The following is a 17987-nucleotide window of genomic DNA, read 5'->3' as shown; positions in this document are numbered from 1 at the left end:
TCTCTTTTAATGGGACAAAAAGCATGGGGTTGGGTGAGAAAGAAGATGACTCTCCTTTTTTCCTTAGTCAGGATAACTTTGATAAGACAGTAATTCTATAAGAGACCAGGTTCTGATTTTGATCCAGCCCCCTTGTGAAGGGCAGGCACAGAGTTGGGCACAATCAGTCTCAAATGCAAGTAAGACATGACATCAGGGGAAGATGTCAAGAGACAATAAACAGACCAGTGGCATTTATCCTGACCACCTGTGTCTAAACCTGTGTGACTCACCAATCATCAGTAGCTAATAGAAGAAAGCAATAGCATGTGGCTGTGTTCACGTTGATCACCTGAGCACCTTTTCTCATCTCTCCATTCTTACTTCCCCAGCTCAACTTCCCCAGCTCTGCCCGTCTTCTGAAACTTCACCTATTAGAAACTGGACTTTAATGCAGTGTTTCTAAACCCTGGGCGGGACTTCCAGTCAAGACGGCAGAGTAGGTAAATGATGTGCTCACCTCCTCCCATGACCCCATCAAAATTACAATTAAATTTTAGAACAACCACCCTTGAGAACCACCTGAAGTCTAGCTGACTAGAACTCCTATAATTAAGGATATAAAGAAGAAGCCAGATCGAGACTGGTAGGAAGGGCAAAGACACAAAACAGGCTGGTCCCACACCCACATGTGGCAGTTAAGAATCAAGAGGGATATCTAGGCTGTGAAGTTTCTCACTGAAAAGCAAGGGGTCCCAGACCCACACTGAGCTCCCTCACCCAGAGCAACAGTGCCCAAAACATCTGGCTGTGAAAATCAGTAGGGACTCAGTCCAGGTAAGATGGAAGTCTGCTGTAGACACAGGTGTCATCTTAAAGTGCCCAAACACAAACTCACTCCCTCACAAACACTTGCCCTAAGCTCCAGAAAAGTGTCAGCAGCTTGAAAAGTGCCAGAGAAACACAGGGAGGAACTGAATTGTCTGGCTTCAGGACAAGGGCTAGAGGGGCAGCTCCCCCAAGTCTAAAAAGCCAGCAGGTACCATTGTTCCTCGGTTGAGCCCTCCCCCACACAGCCTTCAGGCACAGGCAGGCACCAAGTCTGAGTGTCTATTAACCTGGCTAATACTGCTCTTGCCCCACTGTGGTGATTCCCTGACACCCTGACCCACCCAATTCACACACCCAGCTCAAACGGCTTTCAGAGGCTTATCCACACAAGTGGCTGGCCCTAGCCCATGCTGTGGACTTTCCTAAAATCTCTAAAAGATACACAAACCAGAAACAAACAGTGGCTGGCCTTGGCAAGCCCTGTACCTCTTGCTAAGTGGCCCCAATCCCAGCACTAGTGGCAGCCAGCCTTGGTTCAAAGCCTAATCATACCCAGGTGTCTCTAAGCCCAGCACAGGCTGCTACTAACCACAAACCTCTTTTTAGCTGCTACCAGGTGGACTTAGGCCAGACATAGACAGCAGCAGACCTTGGCCTGCACAAGAGTCCATCCCAAGAAGCCCTAGAATCAACACACCTGGTGGCTGGCTTCAGACCACACAGAGCACCACCCAATTAGTGCCACAAATGACACACCCAAAGGGCACATTGGGAAGGCACCAGAGTCCCGCTAAAGCAAATCCTGTTCTGTGGGATCAGCTCCTGCACAACAACTCATCTGCTGTAGCCACAGCCAGTCCTCACAACCAGTCAGCCTGATGGTCAGTCTCACCTGCTGACATGCCAATAGCAATCAAGGCTCAATTACAACAGGAGGGCACACACAATCCACACAAGGGACACCCCTGGAGCACCTGACTCAGGTGAACAGAGAGACAGCACCACTGGGCCCACAAGAACTTACTACATAAGGCCACTCTGCCAAGACTGGGATACATAGTAGCTTTACCTAATACATAGAAATAAACACAGGGAGGCAGCCAAAATCAGGAGACAAAGATATATATATATATCAAATGCAAGAACTCCAGGACAAAACTTCAGAGAAAGAACTAAACGAAATGGAGGCAAGTGATCTACTAGACACAGAGTTCAAAACATTCATTGTAAGGATGCTCAATGATCTCAGGGAGAATGCCAACAAAGAGATAGGAAATATAAAATAGGAGATAGCAAATATTTAAAAAAGAACCAGTCAGAAATGGAGACTACCATAACTGAAATGAAGAATACATTTGATGAAATCAACAGATTAGATGAAGCAGAGATCAAATCAGCTAATTGAAAGATAAGGTAGTGGAAAACACCCAATCAGAACAGTAAAAAGAAAAAGGAATTTTAAAAAATGAAAATAGCTTCTTCTTCCTGGCTGTTTGAGGATTGGACGGCATCATGAATGACACTTCCTCTAGAATAGGAAGTTTGTGACCAACAGACTACCTCAATGGAAACAAATAGTTATGATGTTCTTCACCCTGGGAGGGCAACAGTACCTAAGACATGAATTTCTCAGAAATTCGAGAAAAATTAGCCAAAAGGTACAGGACCATACCAGGTGTCATCTTTGTATTTGGATTCACAATCCATTTTGGTGGTGGGAAGACAACTGGCTTTGACATGTTTTAGGATTCCTTGGATTCCTAAAAATCCAAGAAAGAAAACACAAAGAAAAATGAACCCAAACATAGACTTGCAAGACATGGTCTGTATAAGATTTCAAGACAATGGCAAAAGGAACACAAGAACAGAATGAAGAAAGGGAGACAGCAAAGGCTGGCAAAAAGTGAGCTGGAGATTAGACAACGGAAGAAGTAAAGATTCTTCAGTGACTTTATCTGTGGTGATTGTGCAGATTTTTCATGATATGATTAATAAACTAAGAACTTTTTTTAAATGAGGATAGTTTAAGGGACCTCTGGGACAAGATCAAGCATACGAACATTCACATCATAGGGGTATCAGAAGGAGAAGAGAGAAAGGAATTGAAAACCTATTGGAAGAAACAATGACTGAAAACCTCCCTAACCTGGCAAAGGACATAGAGGCCCAGGAAGCACAGAGCGTTCCAAACAAGATGAACCCGAACAGGCTCACACCAAGACACATCATTAACGAAACGCCAAAGGTTAAATACAAAAAGAGAACCTTAAAAGCAGCAAGAGAAAAGCAGTTAGTTACCTATATGGGAGCCCCCATAAGACTTTCAGGTGATTTCTCAACAGAAACTTTGCACGCCAGAAGGGATTGGCAGGAAATATTCAAAGTGATGAGAAACAAGGACCTACAACCAAAATTATTCCACCCAGTCATTTAGAATCAAAGGACAGATAAAGAGCTTCCTAGACAAGAAAAAGCTGAGGGAGTTCATCACCATCAAACCAGTATTACAAGAAATGTTAAAGGGACTTCTTTAAGAAGAAGGAAAAAATAAACAAATATTAATAAATAATAAGAAAATTTTGCAAAGAAAAAATATTCTCACTGACAAAGGCAAACACACAATAAAAGCAGTAGATCAACAAACACTAAAGCTAGTACAAAGGTTAAAAGACAAAAGTGAGAAGATCATGTATAATTACAACAGTAAATTAAGGGAAGCACACAAACACACACATAAAAGAAGTATAATAAAAAATGACAAAAACAAACATGGAGGGGTGAGAAAAATGGTAATGATTTTAGAATGTTTTCTAACTTAAGCAAATATCAACTTAAAATAGACTGCTATAAATATATCATGGCATATATGAAGCACATGGTAACCACAAATCAAAAATCAACAAGCAATAAACAAGAAATAAAGAGAAAGGATTCCAAACACAAACATCAACATGCAAGAGAATAGAGCAAGTGAATAAAAAAGGAACACAGAACTACAAAAATGGCCAGAAAACAATTAATAAAACGGCAATAACTACATACCTATCAATATTTACTTTATATGTAAATGGATTAAATACTGCAATCAAAAGATAAATGGATAAAGAAGAGGTGTTACATAGGAGTCTGACAAGTAAGTTCACAAACTTGTTGCAACAATGTAGCTAACCTTTTTGGATATGAGAGGGATTATTCATTATGAATTTGTACAAACTGGATAAACAGTTACCAAGTGTACTATTTGGAAGTGCTGAAAAGGCTGCGTGAAAAAGTTAGACAACCTGAACTTTTTGACAACTCATGGCTCTTGCATCACGACAATGCACCAGCTCACACAGCACTGTCTGTGAGGGAGTTTTTAGGCAGTAAACAAATAACTGTATTGGAACAACCTCCCTTTTCATCTGATCTGACCCGCAATGACTTCTTTCTTTACCCAAAGATAAAGGAAATATTGAAAGGAATATTTGATGACATTCAGGACATCAAGGGTAATACGAGGACAACTCTGATGGCCATTCCAGAAAAAGAGTTCCACAATTGCTTTGAAGGGTGGACTAGGCATTGGTATCAGTGCATAGTTTCCCAAGGGGTGACCATAGTGATATTCAGCAATGAAGCATGTAGCACCTTTTCTAGGATGAGTTCATGAACGTAATTGTCAGACCTCGTATATACACTGGAATATTACTTTGCCATAAAAAAAATGAAATTTTACCATTTGCAACAACATGGGTGGACCCAGAGGGTATTATGCTAACTGAAATAAGTCAGACAGGGTAAAACAAATACCATATGATTTCACTTATATGTGGAATCTAAAAAACAAGATAAATGAACAAAACAGAAACAAACTCATAGATACAGAGAAAAACTGATGGTTGCCAGGTGGGAGGGGGGTTGGGAGAAGGGATGGAAAGGGTGAAGGGATTAAAATCACCTAGGGAGTTTGTGAAAATTCCACTGCTGAGGCCACATCCTAGACAAATTAAATGAAGATTTCTATCACAGGTTTGAAACCAAGTTGTTAGTCTGTTTTCAAGTTCCCTGGGCAATTGATTAAAATTAGATAGCCAGATTCAAAGTTCAGCAAAGCCAATTATCCATTCTCTCTGAGTCTCAGTTTCCTCATCTGTAAAATGGTAATAATCTAGTGTCTAATTTATAAAGTTGTAAGGATGGAGTGAGTTAATTCATGTCAAAATCTCAGCACAGTTGTTAAATATTATTTCTTAACACCCAGTTTCCTCTTGTCTTCCCAGTTTTAAATCTTAGAGCCTCCCAAATCTTTAGCTTTTCCTCATCTCCTGTGTCGTCCTGTATTGAGTTGCTTTGTTATGACTCCAGACACCACCTCTGACTCCAAGCTGTGTAGTTGGTGGCTTGTCCAGGCTCATTGCCTCCACCAAAGACCATGGGACAGGCATTGGAGGGTCCAACACTAAGAACACACTGCAGACAGAAGACAGTCACAGGTAGGGTGAGCAACTAGCCCAGTTTGCTCAGGATGGAGGAGTTTCCCGGGATGGGGGAATTTCAATATTAAAAGCAGGACAATCCTGGGCTACCAGAATGGTTGGTCACCCTAGTCGAAGCATCCAGAAAATCATTGCAGAAAGGAATTATCTTTAAGGAAGTTGATTAGCAGGAAGTCAGGGTCTCAAGGTTAGGCTCCTGGACAAAGATGATGTTCGAGAAGAGAAGAGACTACAAGAACCAGGCAGGACCCCAGCCCTAGGGACAACAAGCCAGTGCCTTGCAAGGGATACAAGAACCTAGTTAACAAAGCTGGAATTCCAGAAGGCAATATTATAATGGCAAGTTCCAATAGGTAGCATGAATATTGAGCTAAAAAATGTTCAAATCCTGAAAATCTAAACACACTGAACTATATATGGAGGTCTCAGCCCCAAGGAAATGAAGTGCAGATGCTGGCTGAAGCCCCTTGCCCTGCAGGATCTGATCTTGACATACTCCCCTCCCCCCGTTTTTTTTTTTTTTTTTTTTTTTTTTTACATTTTTAATTGTGGTAAATACACACAATATAAAAATTACCTTCCTCACCAGTTTTAAGTGTACAATTCAGTAGTGTTAAGCATATTAACATTGTTGTGTAACCAATCTCCAGAACCTTTTGTTCTTGTAAAACTGGAGCTCTATAACCATTGAACGGCAGCTCCCCATTTCCCCCACCCTCTGCGTCTTGCAACCACCATTCTATTTTCTGTCTTTATGAGTCTGATTCTCCAGATGCCTTGTGTAAGTGGAATCGTAACAGTGTTTATGTTTTTTGTGACTGGCTTATTTTAGGTAGTATAATGGCCTCAAGGTCCATCCATGTTGCAGCATGTGTCAGAATTTCCTTCCTTCTTAAGCTGAATAATATTCTATTGTGTGCGTAGACCACGTGTTGTTTATCCATTCATGCATCAATGGACGTTTGGATACTTCCAGCCCTTGGCTATTGCGAACAGTGCTGCTATGGCTCTCTTTCTCCGCCATGCGGTGTGTGTGGTTGACTTCCTCGCCAAGTCTTCTTACAAAACTTTCAGGATCAAGCAGTTCCTGGCCAGGACAGAATCAATCCATTCTCCAATGGATGTGATGAAAACTGGAAATAAAATCAGGTACAACTCCAAGAGGAGACACTGGAGAAGAGCCAAGCTGGATCTGTAATCGCGTATGAGAGGCACACATACAAAGTCGGACAATTACGTTCAGTGACTCACCCTAGAAAAAGTGCTACATACCTCATTGCTAAATATCACTATGGTCACCTTCGAAGTACTCTCCTTGGGAAGCTATGCACTGATGCCAGCACCTAGTCCACCCTTCAAAGCAATTTTGGAACTCTTTTCCTGGAATGGCTATCAGAGCTTTCGTCGTATTACCTTTGATGTCCTAAATGCCATCAAAATGTCTTCCTTTCAATGTTTCCTTTACCTTTGGGTAAAGAAAGAAGTCATTGGGGGTCAGATCAGGTGAGTAGGGAGGGTGTTGCAATACAGTTATTTGTTTACTGCCTAAAAACTCCCTCACAGTCAGTGCCGTGTGAGCTGGTGCATTGTCGTGATGCAAGAGCCGTGAATTGATGGCAAACAGTTCAGGTTGTCTAACTTTCTCATGCAGCCTTTTCAGCACTTCCAAATAGTAAACTTGGTTAACTGTTTGTCCAGTTGGTACAAATTCATAATTAATAATCCCTCTGATATCAAGAAAGTTTAGAAACTTCGTTGCCACAAGTTCGCGAAACTTAATTGTCAAGCTTCATATTTATGCCATATCCAGGTTGCTTGCATTTTACCATACCACTAAAAGGATCACTACCTCCTGGATAGTTGGGCGTGTTTTATTGAGAAATTATTGGAAAATAATTTTTCTCTTTGTTAATACATTTCTACACTAGTAGGTTGGTTCAGTAATAAATATGTGAGACCTTTAAAAACCTAATGCTTCTATGAACATTAGTGTACAAATATCTCTTCAAAACCCTGCTATCAATTCTTTTGGATAAATATCCAGAAGTGGAATTGTCTTGATCTCTTCTTAAGCTCCTACCTTGACCTCTGTGTCTCCTTATAGTGGGCCACAGAGACTCTGGTTTTTCTGGGGGTGGCAAGAACTTGCTACCCTTCCCACGGACAAGCTCTCCCCTGTTGCTTCTACCATGGCTGTACTTCCTGCATCATTGTACCTTCACACTCTTGGACTTGGAATATTTCAATAATTTTCTTTGCATGATCATCCATTGATTGAAGAAGTATTTGCTGTAAGGCTGAGAAGGTGATGGTCTGGTGAAAGTGGAGGGGGAAGAGCCCTGGGAGCTGAACTCTTCCCCCTCCACTTGGTTCACCTCCTCCCACTTTCCCTGAGTTTTTACTACACGCTCTTCTACATCAGGCCATGTGCCCCTTGGCTTGAGACAGCCAATAATCTCTCCTGGTACCTTCCTGATCCTTGACCAGGAAAAAGCTTTCTCCTCAGCCTTCCTTGGACTCGGGTGAGCTCACCACATCCAGCAGCCTCACATTTGCTTATTTCTGACAAACCCATGGCGGGTGCCCTGAAGGCACTGAGTTCCAGAAACAATGACTCTCCCGTTCTGCTCCCCAGTGGGCAGGACAGGTTCTTTATCTTGCCCAGGTCTTTTGAGGTGAACAAGAACCACCACCACCAAGGAGGAGGTCCCCTTGGAAATCCCTGTCTCTTAGGGGAAAACATTTCTTTTTCTCTCTCTCTTTTGCTCCCCACAATGTTCTCTTTGACAAATCAGATTGGCAGCCCATGTAACAGCCACTTTTCAGTATTTAACATTAATGACAATGCCTACAATTACTCGTCAGCGTGTCTTCAACAGAGAAAGGAAACTTTCTAGAACAAAGCATCACCTGGTATGTTGCTGGTCACATTTAAAGGGCACTTGGCCACAAATCACATCCTCCGGTCTGCTCCTCTCTACAACATCAAGAACACTGACAGAAAATTGATTTATTGCCTTTATTATTCTAGCGATTTTGGATAGTTTAAGTTAATAATTTCTTTTGTTTCATTGTGACAAAATCTTTTTCAAGCAAAATGAAACAAAAAAGCAAATATATGTTCCATTTATATTGGTTCTTTAAGGCTAAATATGAAGAATGAAGTAGCTTAAAGTTGACTTTCCCCATCATTGTGTGAGCTGTATTAAAGTTTCCAAAATGCAGACTTTCAAAAAATAGTAACTGCAATCAGGGTTTAAGACGATGTCCTGTGAATTCTAGTGCCTGTACTGCCATCTACTGGACATTTATAATATAAAACTAGTTAAGCTGTCTTTAATAACTGAAGCAGGATTGTAACAGAAAATTACCGTTACAGATATTAATTTTTATAATAAAGATAAGTATCTAGATAGATGCATGGAACAAATCAATATAACATGCAGTTGCAGGAATATTCTGCCTGGAAATACTGGCTACTAAGGAGTTTTAATTTCCATCCGCAGAGTAATGTTTCTTTTCCACTCTGGTGAACATAGAATCGTGGCATTCATTCTCGGAAAATGATTTCCAAACTGTGGTTCCTTGATATCGTCAGAGAGCGGAGATAATTCATATCATGCTTCATGTGCTAAATTAAAGGTACATATGTGGAACTCTTCCCCAAAAAGGTTTCAGATTAGGACCTTATGTCTAATCACACAGTCTGAAAATATACGTTATAAAATGCATGTACAGTTATATACGTTTACAAAACCTTACGGATTTTTAAGGAACTGAAGTCAACTGTATTCACAATGGTGAACTTTTCATAAACAAAGTTCAGTCTTCATTTCAGAAGACAGTTCCATGCTTTGTGGTACTCGTGGTCGTTCTTGAAAACAATTATCTTCGTACAATATTGTAAAAAATATACTTAGTTGAGCTTTGATCTGTTGTTACTCTGGACAGATAAGTGCTATCCTTCGATTAGATGGCAGAAAACTACATGGGTTGTTTTGCATTTTTAAACGTACAAAGTAACTCATTCTGGATGTTTGACATACTTCTGGGAGTGGCAAGCGAGTTTTACATAGTAATTTTATAATAAGGCATAAATTGAGAATATGGCAGGCATAGGTGTGGAAAGATAAAATTCATTATAGGTATTAAAACCAACCTTTATAAGTCACGTGTCATTTTTCTACTTATTTTGGGTCAGATCCTCCCGCGCACATGCACCACAGGGATGCTTGGTTGTTGAAACACGCGCCCTTTCAACAACAAAGTAAAAAATTGCTAGCGGTCACTTTAAATCTTAGAAAAGGGTGTGTGTGTGTGTGTGTGTGTGTGTGTGTGTGTGAATGTGTCTGCGTAATGTCTGTGTGTGCGCATACGCGGTTGTTGTTGGAGGCGTTACACAGCAATAGGTATTAAATGAAAGTGTTTTCTATGATGCCAATAATAGAAATCAAGACAGATTATGTGCTAATGAACGAGTTAGTTTAGTGAGTATAATTTTAATTGCGAGAGCACAAAAGAAAGTATGGTTAACGATAAATAATTTGAAATGAATAAAATGGGATGAGGTTTCTATTCAAAATCCTTGAGTGTTTTCAGGGTACATTTTAAGAAAGCTAAAATTTAAGTAAAATAAAATTAAAAGAAATTGTCTAAGTATTTCTTTTTAGACATCATGGTAAATAGAAAATAAATATATTTCAATATCTCATGAGACTCATAGCCATTTTTTTAAAAAAAAAACTCTCAAACACAGAAAATTAACTTAGAAAAATAATTGTGTTAGGCTTTGAAAATTTACTCTCACTAAGCTTTACAAAGTGTCCCAGCGTTTTTGCATGTCTTAATTCTTGTTTGTGATCCAGAACAAAACATCTTTGCTCTACCTAAATTCAATTAAACCAGACCTACATAGCTGAAACCATGAGAGAAAACACAATTATGGAATGAATCCTAAAGCACTTGTATGGTGAATTCCAGCAAAAAATGGAACTGGTAAATGTGTAATAACAAGAATAGGGTTTCCGGGTCGGAATTCTCACCCGTTCTCATGAATTTTTTTCGCTTTCCCATTCCCGAATCCCGAGAAAAGTTGGTCAGGAAATCGGTAAAATCAGTTCTTTGAACCCAGTAATACCCACAATGGGAAATAAACATACTACTCACAGTGTATCCCTTAGACATTTCTCCTATTTATCGCTAGGGTTTCCAGGCAGGAATTCCCGCCCATTTGGAATTTTTTTTAGGTTTCCCATTCCCGAATCCCGAGAAAAGTTAATTGGGAAATCGGGAAAATCGGCTCCTTGAACCCAGGTGGTTGGTAGCATCGGCCATAACTTTGTGGAAATGATTCATCATGGAGAACACAAAACAATTTATATCTCGGGATTCGGGAATGGGAAAGTGAAACCCTTAGTTACAAGAGTAATATAGAGCCAGTCAGCATAGAAGGAAATTACGCATATTGATGAATACCATCCCAAATTCATCAAGAAACTCCCACATTTCTATACTCTATAAATCTGTATTGTCCGACTCAGTACCCATTAGCCACTTTTGGCTATTTAACTTTAAATTAATCTTACATTAATAAAACACAATTTTCATTCCTTAGTCTCACTAGCTACATTCCAAGTACCAAGTATTGGGCAGTGCAGATACAGAAACATTCAGTGCATCAGCACAGAAGTTCTGTCAGGCAGTGTTACTATAAGTCAATAAAATCCTATTTCAGTTCTTTGCTGTAACTTGGAACATCAGTTTGGGGGCTTATTTTAGCAAAAGAATAACCACACTCTTCCAAATAACAACTGCTTTATTTGCTAGTTAATTCAGCAAATATATTCCAAGCTTCAAAATACAGCTGACATACATATCCATTTCTTTAGAAAGATATCTCCAAGCTGCTAGAGTTTGAAAGGACCTAGAGATAAATAAGAGTTCACATCATTCACATTTTACCAATGAGGGTGCTCAGACAGGCTGGAAGAAGAAAATAACTTACACAAGGACACAGGAGCAAGTCAGATCCACAACTAGAACCCAGCTTCCTGACATCAAGGCCTGTGTGCCGTTTGAATAACAAAGAGTAAGTTATATTTGTCCTGAGACTATACCATAACCTGAGACTATATCATAAATCTTTCAGGGTCTATAATGAAACTAAATGGAATTTTTTAAATGGAGACTCTTCATTGTGAAATATAGAGGGTGCCCAAAAAATGTACACACATTTTAAGAAAGGAAAACTGTATTAAAATTGTAATACTCAATATATACTGATAACAAAAGATGAATACAAGTCACGTTTGACATCTACAATGACAAGAGGTGCTCAAAGTGGTTCCCATCAGCGTCCAGACACTTCTGATTACCGTGAGCTACTGCTTGAGCAACGTTGAAAAAAGTGTCTACTTGCATATATTTGTTTTTGGCACCCCGGATATTTAGCAGTACTCAAAACTAACACCAGGTGTCAGATCATTAGATTTGAAAAGTTAAACCTGATGAACAGTTTCTGTTTGATAAAAAATTATCTGACTTTCCAAGTTCATTGGAAACTCTACTGCTGCTAAAGTAGCTTTGAGACCTGATTGTCCCTGTGAACTGGAACAATTTAATCAGACAGTCGCTACTTCTGACCTGTGTTCTAAGAAGAGAATAATACTTTTTGTAAGTCTACATTGATTGTTGTTAATTATTTGGGACATCTTTAATTGTTGTTCTCTGCATTTGCGAAGAAACCAAAATATTCAATACTACTTAACTGTAAAGCAACTTAAAGTGGCATTATACTTCATCTTAAGTTCTGTGCTTAATATCTGACAGTGACATAGCTTCATTGCAAATACAATATAAAACTGTTTCCTTTAGGTAATTTAAGGGAAAGACACAAATGTAAGGCAGGAAATAGAGATTTGATCACAGCTGGTAGGAGACAATATAGCAAGTTGAAGACCAGGGAGACCAGGGAAGGATTTCAACAGAGGAGAGAGAGGGTTGTTGGCGGTGTAGATCAGGAGACAGGTACTACCAGGAGGAGCCTATGCCAGAAAAGGCTCCGAGTCCAAAGCTAGCTCAGGGACTGACGGACAGAGTGAAGAGGGAAGCTTGGCAGAGAAGAGAACAGGAAAGAGTGTGAGTAGAGATAAGGGCTACAACCCAGCCGGCCATGGCTCTGCCCCTCTTAAGATGAGAACCTGATATGAGGGAAATCAGGGGCCAAAGTCAAGGAAAGAGGCGATGGAACTAGAAGACCTTGAATGGAAAATGAAACCATTGTAATTCTGGGAAAAATGGGAAGGGTGACATTAAAAAAATCGGAGTTCAGAGCACAAGAGAAATTCAGATGAAATATTTGACACAAAATATGTGCAGAAGATATCACTTGTTTTGAGAAGAAAAGGAATTCCACAATAGGTGATAAAGTCTATTTGACTTGATAAGTTTCACAGCAAGTCATGGCCAGTTTACAGACACCCTGGGAACATTGGGGTCACCTCAAGCATATCACAAAGATGCCTGGACTTGCATTCTAGCTGCCTGACAGCCTATGCGGTCCTCCCAGGACAATTTTCAGGTACCGCAGGAAACAAGCCATGCAGTACAAAAAAAAAAAAGCAAGTGGACAAAGTTATCCACTTGGGGAGCTATCCTTTCAATACCCTCTCACCTTTTTTAGGAGCCCATGTAAAGGCCTATTGATCATTTAAACCTGCCTTTCCATTGCTCCTACCCTCCACATTCTACTAAATCTTATTCCCTCACGGTATCAAGTATCTAGTGTAACAAAGAAAATAAAGTGACATGCTAATGGAAAGGTCTGGGGTATCTTTATAACATGTAAACTTAGGCCTACACATAGGGCTGGCCCTGTGTCACAGGAGAAAATTCACAATTACATTAAGAACACTTACAAAGCGAGGAAACTCACCGTTTCCTATGTACATTTCTTCTTGTGTATCGAGGAATCAGATTTCCAATGTTCTCAAACTGGTCCCTTTGGCATTGCATTTTAAAAACAATCTCATAAAGCAGAGGGAAACCCTGCTGTTTTATGTCTGGACTCCTAGATCTAGGAAAAGGAAAATAATAGTTAGAAGGATACCGTCATAGCGTGAGCAAAAAGGATTGTTTTTCCAGAGATTTTTACATCCCATGGAGTTACAGAGTACCACACAGGTGCCTGAGAGCCTTTTGTTGGGGGAGGACATGCACTGGCGGGGAGGGGGGCGAAGATGGTATGGCCTAGGCCCCACTCCCCAGTTCAGTCTTCCTTTGTCTGTTTTATACAGTGGAGTACATATAAAAAATATTTTTAATGGGTCTACTGATAAATGTTTAACAATCAGCTTTCCAGAGAATACAAAGAGCCCTAATTTGTAGTATTTTCCACTTTTATGGTGTAAGTAGTGCCAGTACGGCCGATTTCAAGCTGCTTTTCCTCCAGTGGGCTTCGATTTGTTAATCAATATCATTTGAGTGTTATTCCAATACCTCTTCGGAGAGTTAAGTACTCCCTGTCTGGCTAGTGTCAAGCTGCCAACATAAGTCTCTGAACGCAAAGTTGGAAGGAAACGTGCTCAGTTACCTCGCCCAAGCTGGTGTGAGCCAGCCCAGCACACTCTTGCACAGCTCATTAGTGGAAACACCAGAACTGGAACTCAGAACCACCACCATAAAATACGGTCCCATCACATGTTCTAAACTACCAACAACCTTGGGCTAATTACTCAGATCAGTGTTCACATCTCATGTTCCAAAATTTCGGTTTGGGTCTTCTTCCTCATGATGATTCAAATGTCTCACGAGTAACAAATGTGCAGTTAGACATAGCAATTTCAGAATCATATATTCAGGATTTCTAGCTTCGAGAGGAGCTTAGAGGTTATTAATCCAGCCATGCTCGCTATGCCTACATCCCCACTGTAATGGAGCTTATGAGTGAATACCCCCAACGACAGAAAATTTACTCTCGGATCCTCCATTACATCTTTATTAGGAAACACCCTTTCTTAAAGGAAACAAAGTATCTATCACCTTGATGCTCTATCCATTTTTCATCGTCAACCACATGCAGCCAAGCAGAACAAGTCAAATTAAGTGACCTTCAGCTGCTCAGTATTACTAGCCCATGAGAGATCCAGAGCAAGCTGCAAAGGCGATTGACCTCAAAGTGTGTGCCCCTTTATCAGTGGACACGCTTCTTTCATTCGTCATGTCAGAAAAAGAAAGGATTGAGGAGAGCAAGCAGGTTTCCTGCTACCTGGTCTCTGTCTAAGGTGGTGTGAGTCCGTGTCCGTGTCCGTGTGTGTGTGTGTGTGTGTTTGTGTGTGTGTGTGAGAGAGAGAGAGAGAGAGAGAGAGAGTTTCAATTGTTCTTATCTCCAGTACTTGAGCTCGGTAATTATGAGAAACCTAGATAACAGTTATTCTAACAATGTTATTCTAACACCGTTCATGCACCACAGCTTTTCATCTGAAAACTTTGAAGACTCTTTGAGGTCAACACCAAAATAAAAGGCAGAGTACCCACTAGGATAAGTGAGCAATTTGTGCTATCTCAGTGGAGTCGCATTTGGACAGGAGTCAGAAGGGAGACGAGGTGGATTCCCATTAGTGTCAATTACGTGCTATATAACAAATCTGGTCCCAATGGTAGGGCAGCTCTGGAAAGCTCTAAAACAACCCCAGGGTTTCAGATGGAGAATTCTAAAGTCTGAGTGGATTTTCTGCCATGATGCGGCACTGATTCTGAAGTGAAATTGCTCTCAATTCAAGAAAGCCCTTGAGTCCAGGGGTTGGGACCAGGTCGACACTTTGAGCCCAAGTGCTTTGGTCACAGGCAGGCCTTCACTCCTGGTCACCCAATAAATATGTGGCATATGCTTAGAACTTGGCCACTTCTCTGGGATACCTAATTGTTTTCATGGCCCTGAGTAATAATACTTTGCCATCTAAGTGGGAAAAAACTCTCAAACTTAACTCTGTGGCCTGTCTACATAGTTCCTCTGAAGTAGCAGTTGAATGATGAACAGAAAGGCAGAGTAAGCCTCAAATGGACACATTCCAAAAATTTACAGGAGGTGACCTTGTTCCTGCATAAAGGAAGGAAGTGAGTATGGCCCCTTGGGTGTTCACTTGGGTAGATTTGGGGAAATTCAGTCTAGGAAACATGGGTGGTCCCAAAGAAATGCTTATCAAGGTCAATGCCAATCAGGAAAGGCAGAGAGGAACACATTCAAAATTCCCCTGAAAGTTGGAACTATAAAATGGCCATGAATTTTTGTCGAGTGCATAATAAACGGGAGATAAGATAAATATTTAGAAACGGGACGGGCGTGTCATTTTATTCAGTTTTTATAACTTTATTTTAATTTTACTAAACTAGTGAAATTATTTTTGAGTCATTTTACCAATGACAAAACTAAGTCTCAGAAAAATTAAGAGATTAGCTCAACATCACAACTAACAAATAAAGGAGTCAGAATTCAAAAACCAAGTATGTCTGATCCCCAAATCCAGGCGTTTCCCCTGTAAGAAAGAAGAGAGAGATGAAAAAGGGAGAAAAATTGAAAAGAAAGTTAATGTTAATTTAGTTACTAGAATAGTCCAAGTACTATGCTGGGCAATTTACATGTGAATTTATTTTTATGTAGTCTTTACAACAACAGATACAACTGGTACTTTTGTTCTGTATCACATCTGTAACTGTGGTTTCTTGTGTAAGTTTGAGGATCCCACAGCATTTTAACCCCAGCCTGTCACTTTTCACCCACCCCAGGCTCCCCTCTCTGATACGCTCAAGGGTTACAGCCAGTACCTAAAGGATTCAAAGGCCGAGACCTATAGATTTCTCTGAAGCTACAACACCTGAGTCACCTTAAGGCTGAGGAATCTCACAGTTGACAGGAGAAGCGCACTGCTCTGGAGTCAACCAGTGCTTCTGGAGCTGCCTCAAACATGAGAGGTCACTGAACAGAGTGAGCCGCCAAAAGAGTGTCTCCTTCACCACTAGAGGGCATTCGTTCCTGTTTTGGCCATGCTTGAATTTCTGCCACCACCACATACTCCACTTCCCAAGCGCTGTCAAGGAAGAGTAGAAGGTATCTGCCCTCCTCTCTCCTAGAGAAAATTTCAGTCACAGGGACGCCAAGCCAAAGTAGCCCAGGTTCAACCTTACGGCCTTTTCAAGTGGATCACATGGAAATCTCACCAAAGCAAAAGCATGCTCCGCGTTGCTTCCCCCAGCTGGAGGTTATGGCCAGCCCAGGAGTCCTCTCTTTCCACACTCCTCATTATTTTATTTTAGAAGTTGTATCACCTGCTCCTGTCCCTGAACCTGGCTCAAGGCAACCCTGGTCCACTCTGACAGGTTTGCTGACTTGAATCACAGAAAATTTGAAATCAGACGGCAGTGAGACGCCAGTGAGTAATCCTGGTGTCTCTCCTCCGAGAAGTCTTCTGGGCTCCTCCCCATGCAAAATTTCAACACTACCTACTCTATTGCCAAATAGTTAATTATTCATTTCCCAGGGGGAGAAATTTACCCTCCATTTTGCCAGACTCTCCCTACATAGATTAAGAAACTGAAACTCATAGAAGTTGTCAACAAAGAAGGAAAAGGAGGACAAAGGAGGAAAGCAGTTCTTTTAGCTACTTAGTGAGATAGCAGAGATTCAAACCCATGTTTGATTCCATAATGCCATGTGCCTCAAAGAAAATCATTCTCTGAGATTCAAAATGTGGCACTTCATTAGTGAGGTGCTCCCTTGGGGACCCAGCCACCACGTGAGAGGCCCAAGCCACATGGAGAGGCCCCTGGTGGGCGCTGTAGCCCACGGTCCCAGGTGAGCCCAGCCTCTTCGTAACCCAGCCCAGGTACCTGGTGTAAACATGGTTCCAGCCCCCAGCCATGCCAGGTACCCTCAGCTGTTTGAGTCTTCCTAGCTGACGTCCCAGACACCTGAGAACAGAGAAGCCGTCCCTGCATGTACCTTGTCTGAATTTCTGACCACAGAATCAGTGAGCACAATGCAATGGTTGCCACTTCACCCCCAGAGCTTGGTGTGACTTGTTATACAGCAGTAGATAACCTGGGGAAATTCATCAGGAGGGCTAGAAAATCCAAGACCCTACAAGGCCAAGGTTTTGATCATCCTAGACAAACAGCATCCAAGTGCTGAAAGTGCCTCCTGTCACATAGGTCATGCAAGTGCCAGTACCTCACGTTATAATTTTTGGCTGAGGGACTCAACATACACATTACCAGGTTATTGTTAACTGAGTATTATTGATGCTGGGCTGGGAAAAGCTTTACTGGCAACAGTGGAACATTTGGATGTGGAATTCTCTGCCATGGAAAATACAAAAAAAAAAAAAGTTCTTTAGTGAAAACCTCAGATCATCTGGAAAAAGCTTTATCAGTATCTTAGTAATGTTTTTATTTTCTTACAAGGCAAAATCAATTTTTCCCAGGTATAGGTTACGTTCAGAACTTTTAATAAATAGACCCCATTATGAAGATAACAGTGCCCAAGAGATGAAACTGTCCAAATTATGGGAAAGATTAAATAAATCTAAAAAGTGTAAGAAAAAGGCCCATAAATATGGGATTGACTTTTATATTTGTTTCACATAGAAGGAGTGTCATATATCATATAAGTAGTGTGTGTGTGTGTGAGAGAGAGAGAGAGAGAGA

General features: G+C 40.8%; 1 protein-coding gene across 1 annotated transcript; it reads left to right on the top strand.

The window, feature by feature from the left end:
- Positions 1–6234: 6234 nt before the first annotated feature.
- Positions 6235–6486, top strand: LOC117018085 (60S ribosomal protein L39-like). The gene has a single exon (XM_033098823.1). The coding sequence runs from the start codon at positions 6235–6237 to the stop codon at positions 6484–6486; it is 252 nt and encodes an 83-aa protein (XP_032954714.1).
- The last annotated feature ends 11501 nt before the right edge of the window (positions 6487–17987 follow it).

Source organism: Rhinolophus ferrumequinum, chromosome 26 (assembly GCF_004115265.2).
Source record: "Rhinolophus ferrumequinum isolate MPI-CBG mRhiFer1 chromosome 26, mRhiFer1_v1.p, whole genome shotgun sequence".
In the NCBI taxonomy this organism is placed as follows: Eukaryota; Metazoa; Chordata; class Mammalia; order Chiroptera; family Rhinolophidae; genus Rhinolophus; species Rhinolophus ferrumequinum.
Note: the sequence above shows the minus strand (reverse complement) of the source record. Positions and strands in the feature narration are given on the sequence as shown.

Bases quoted from the DNA above. Each gene is read 5' to 3' on its own strand.
- LOC117018085 (XM_033098823.1), top strand. From the start codon at position 6,235: ATGCATCAATGGACGTTTGGATACTTCCAGCCCTTGGCTATTGCGAAC.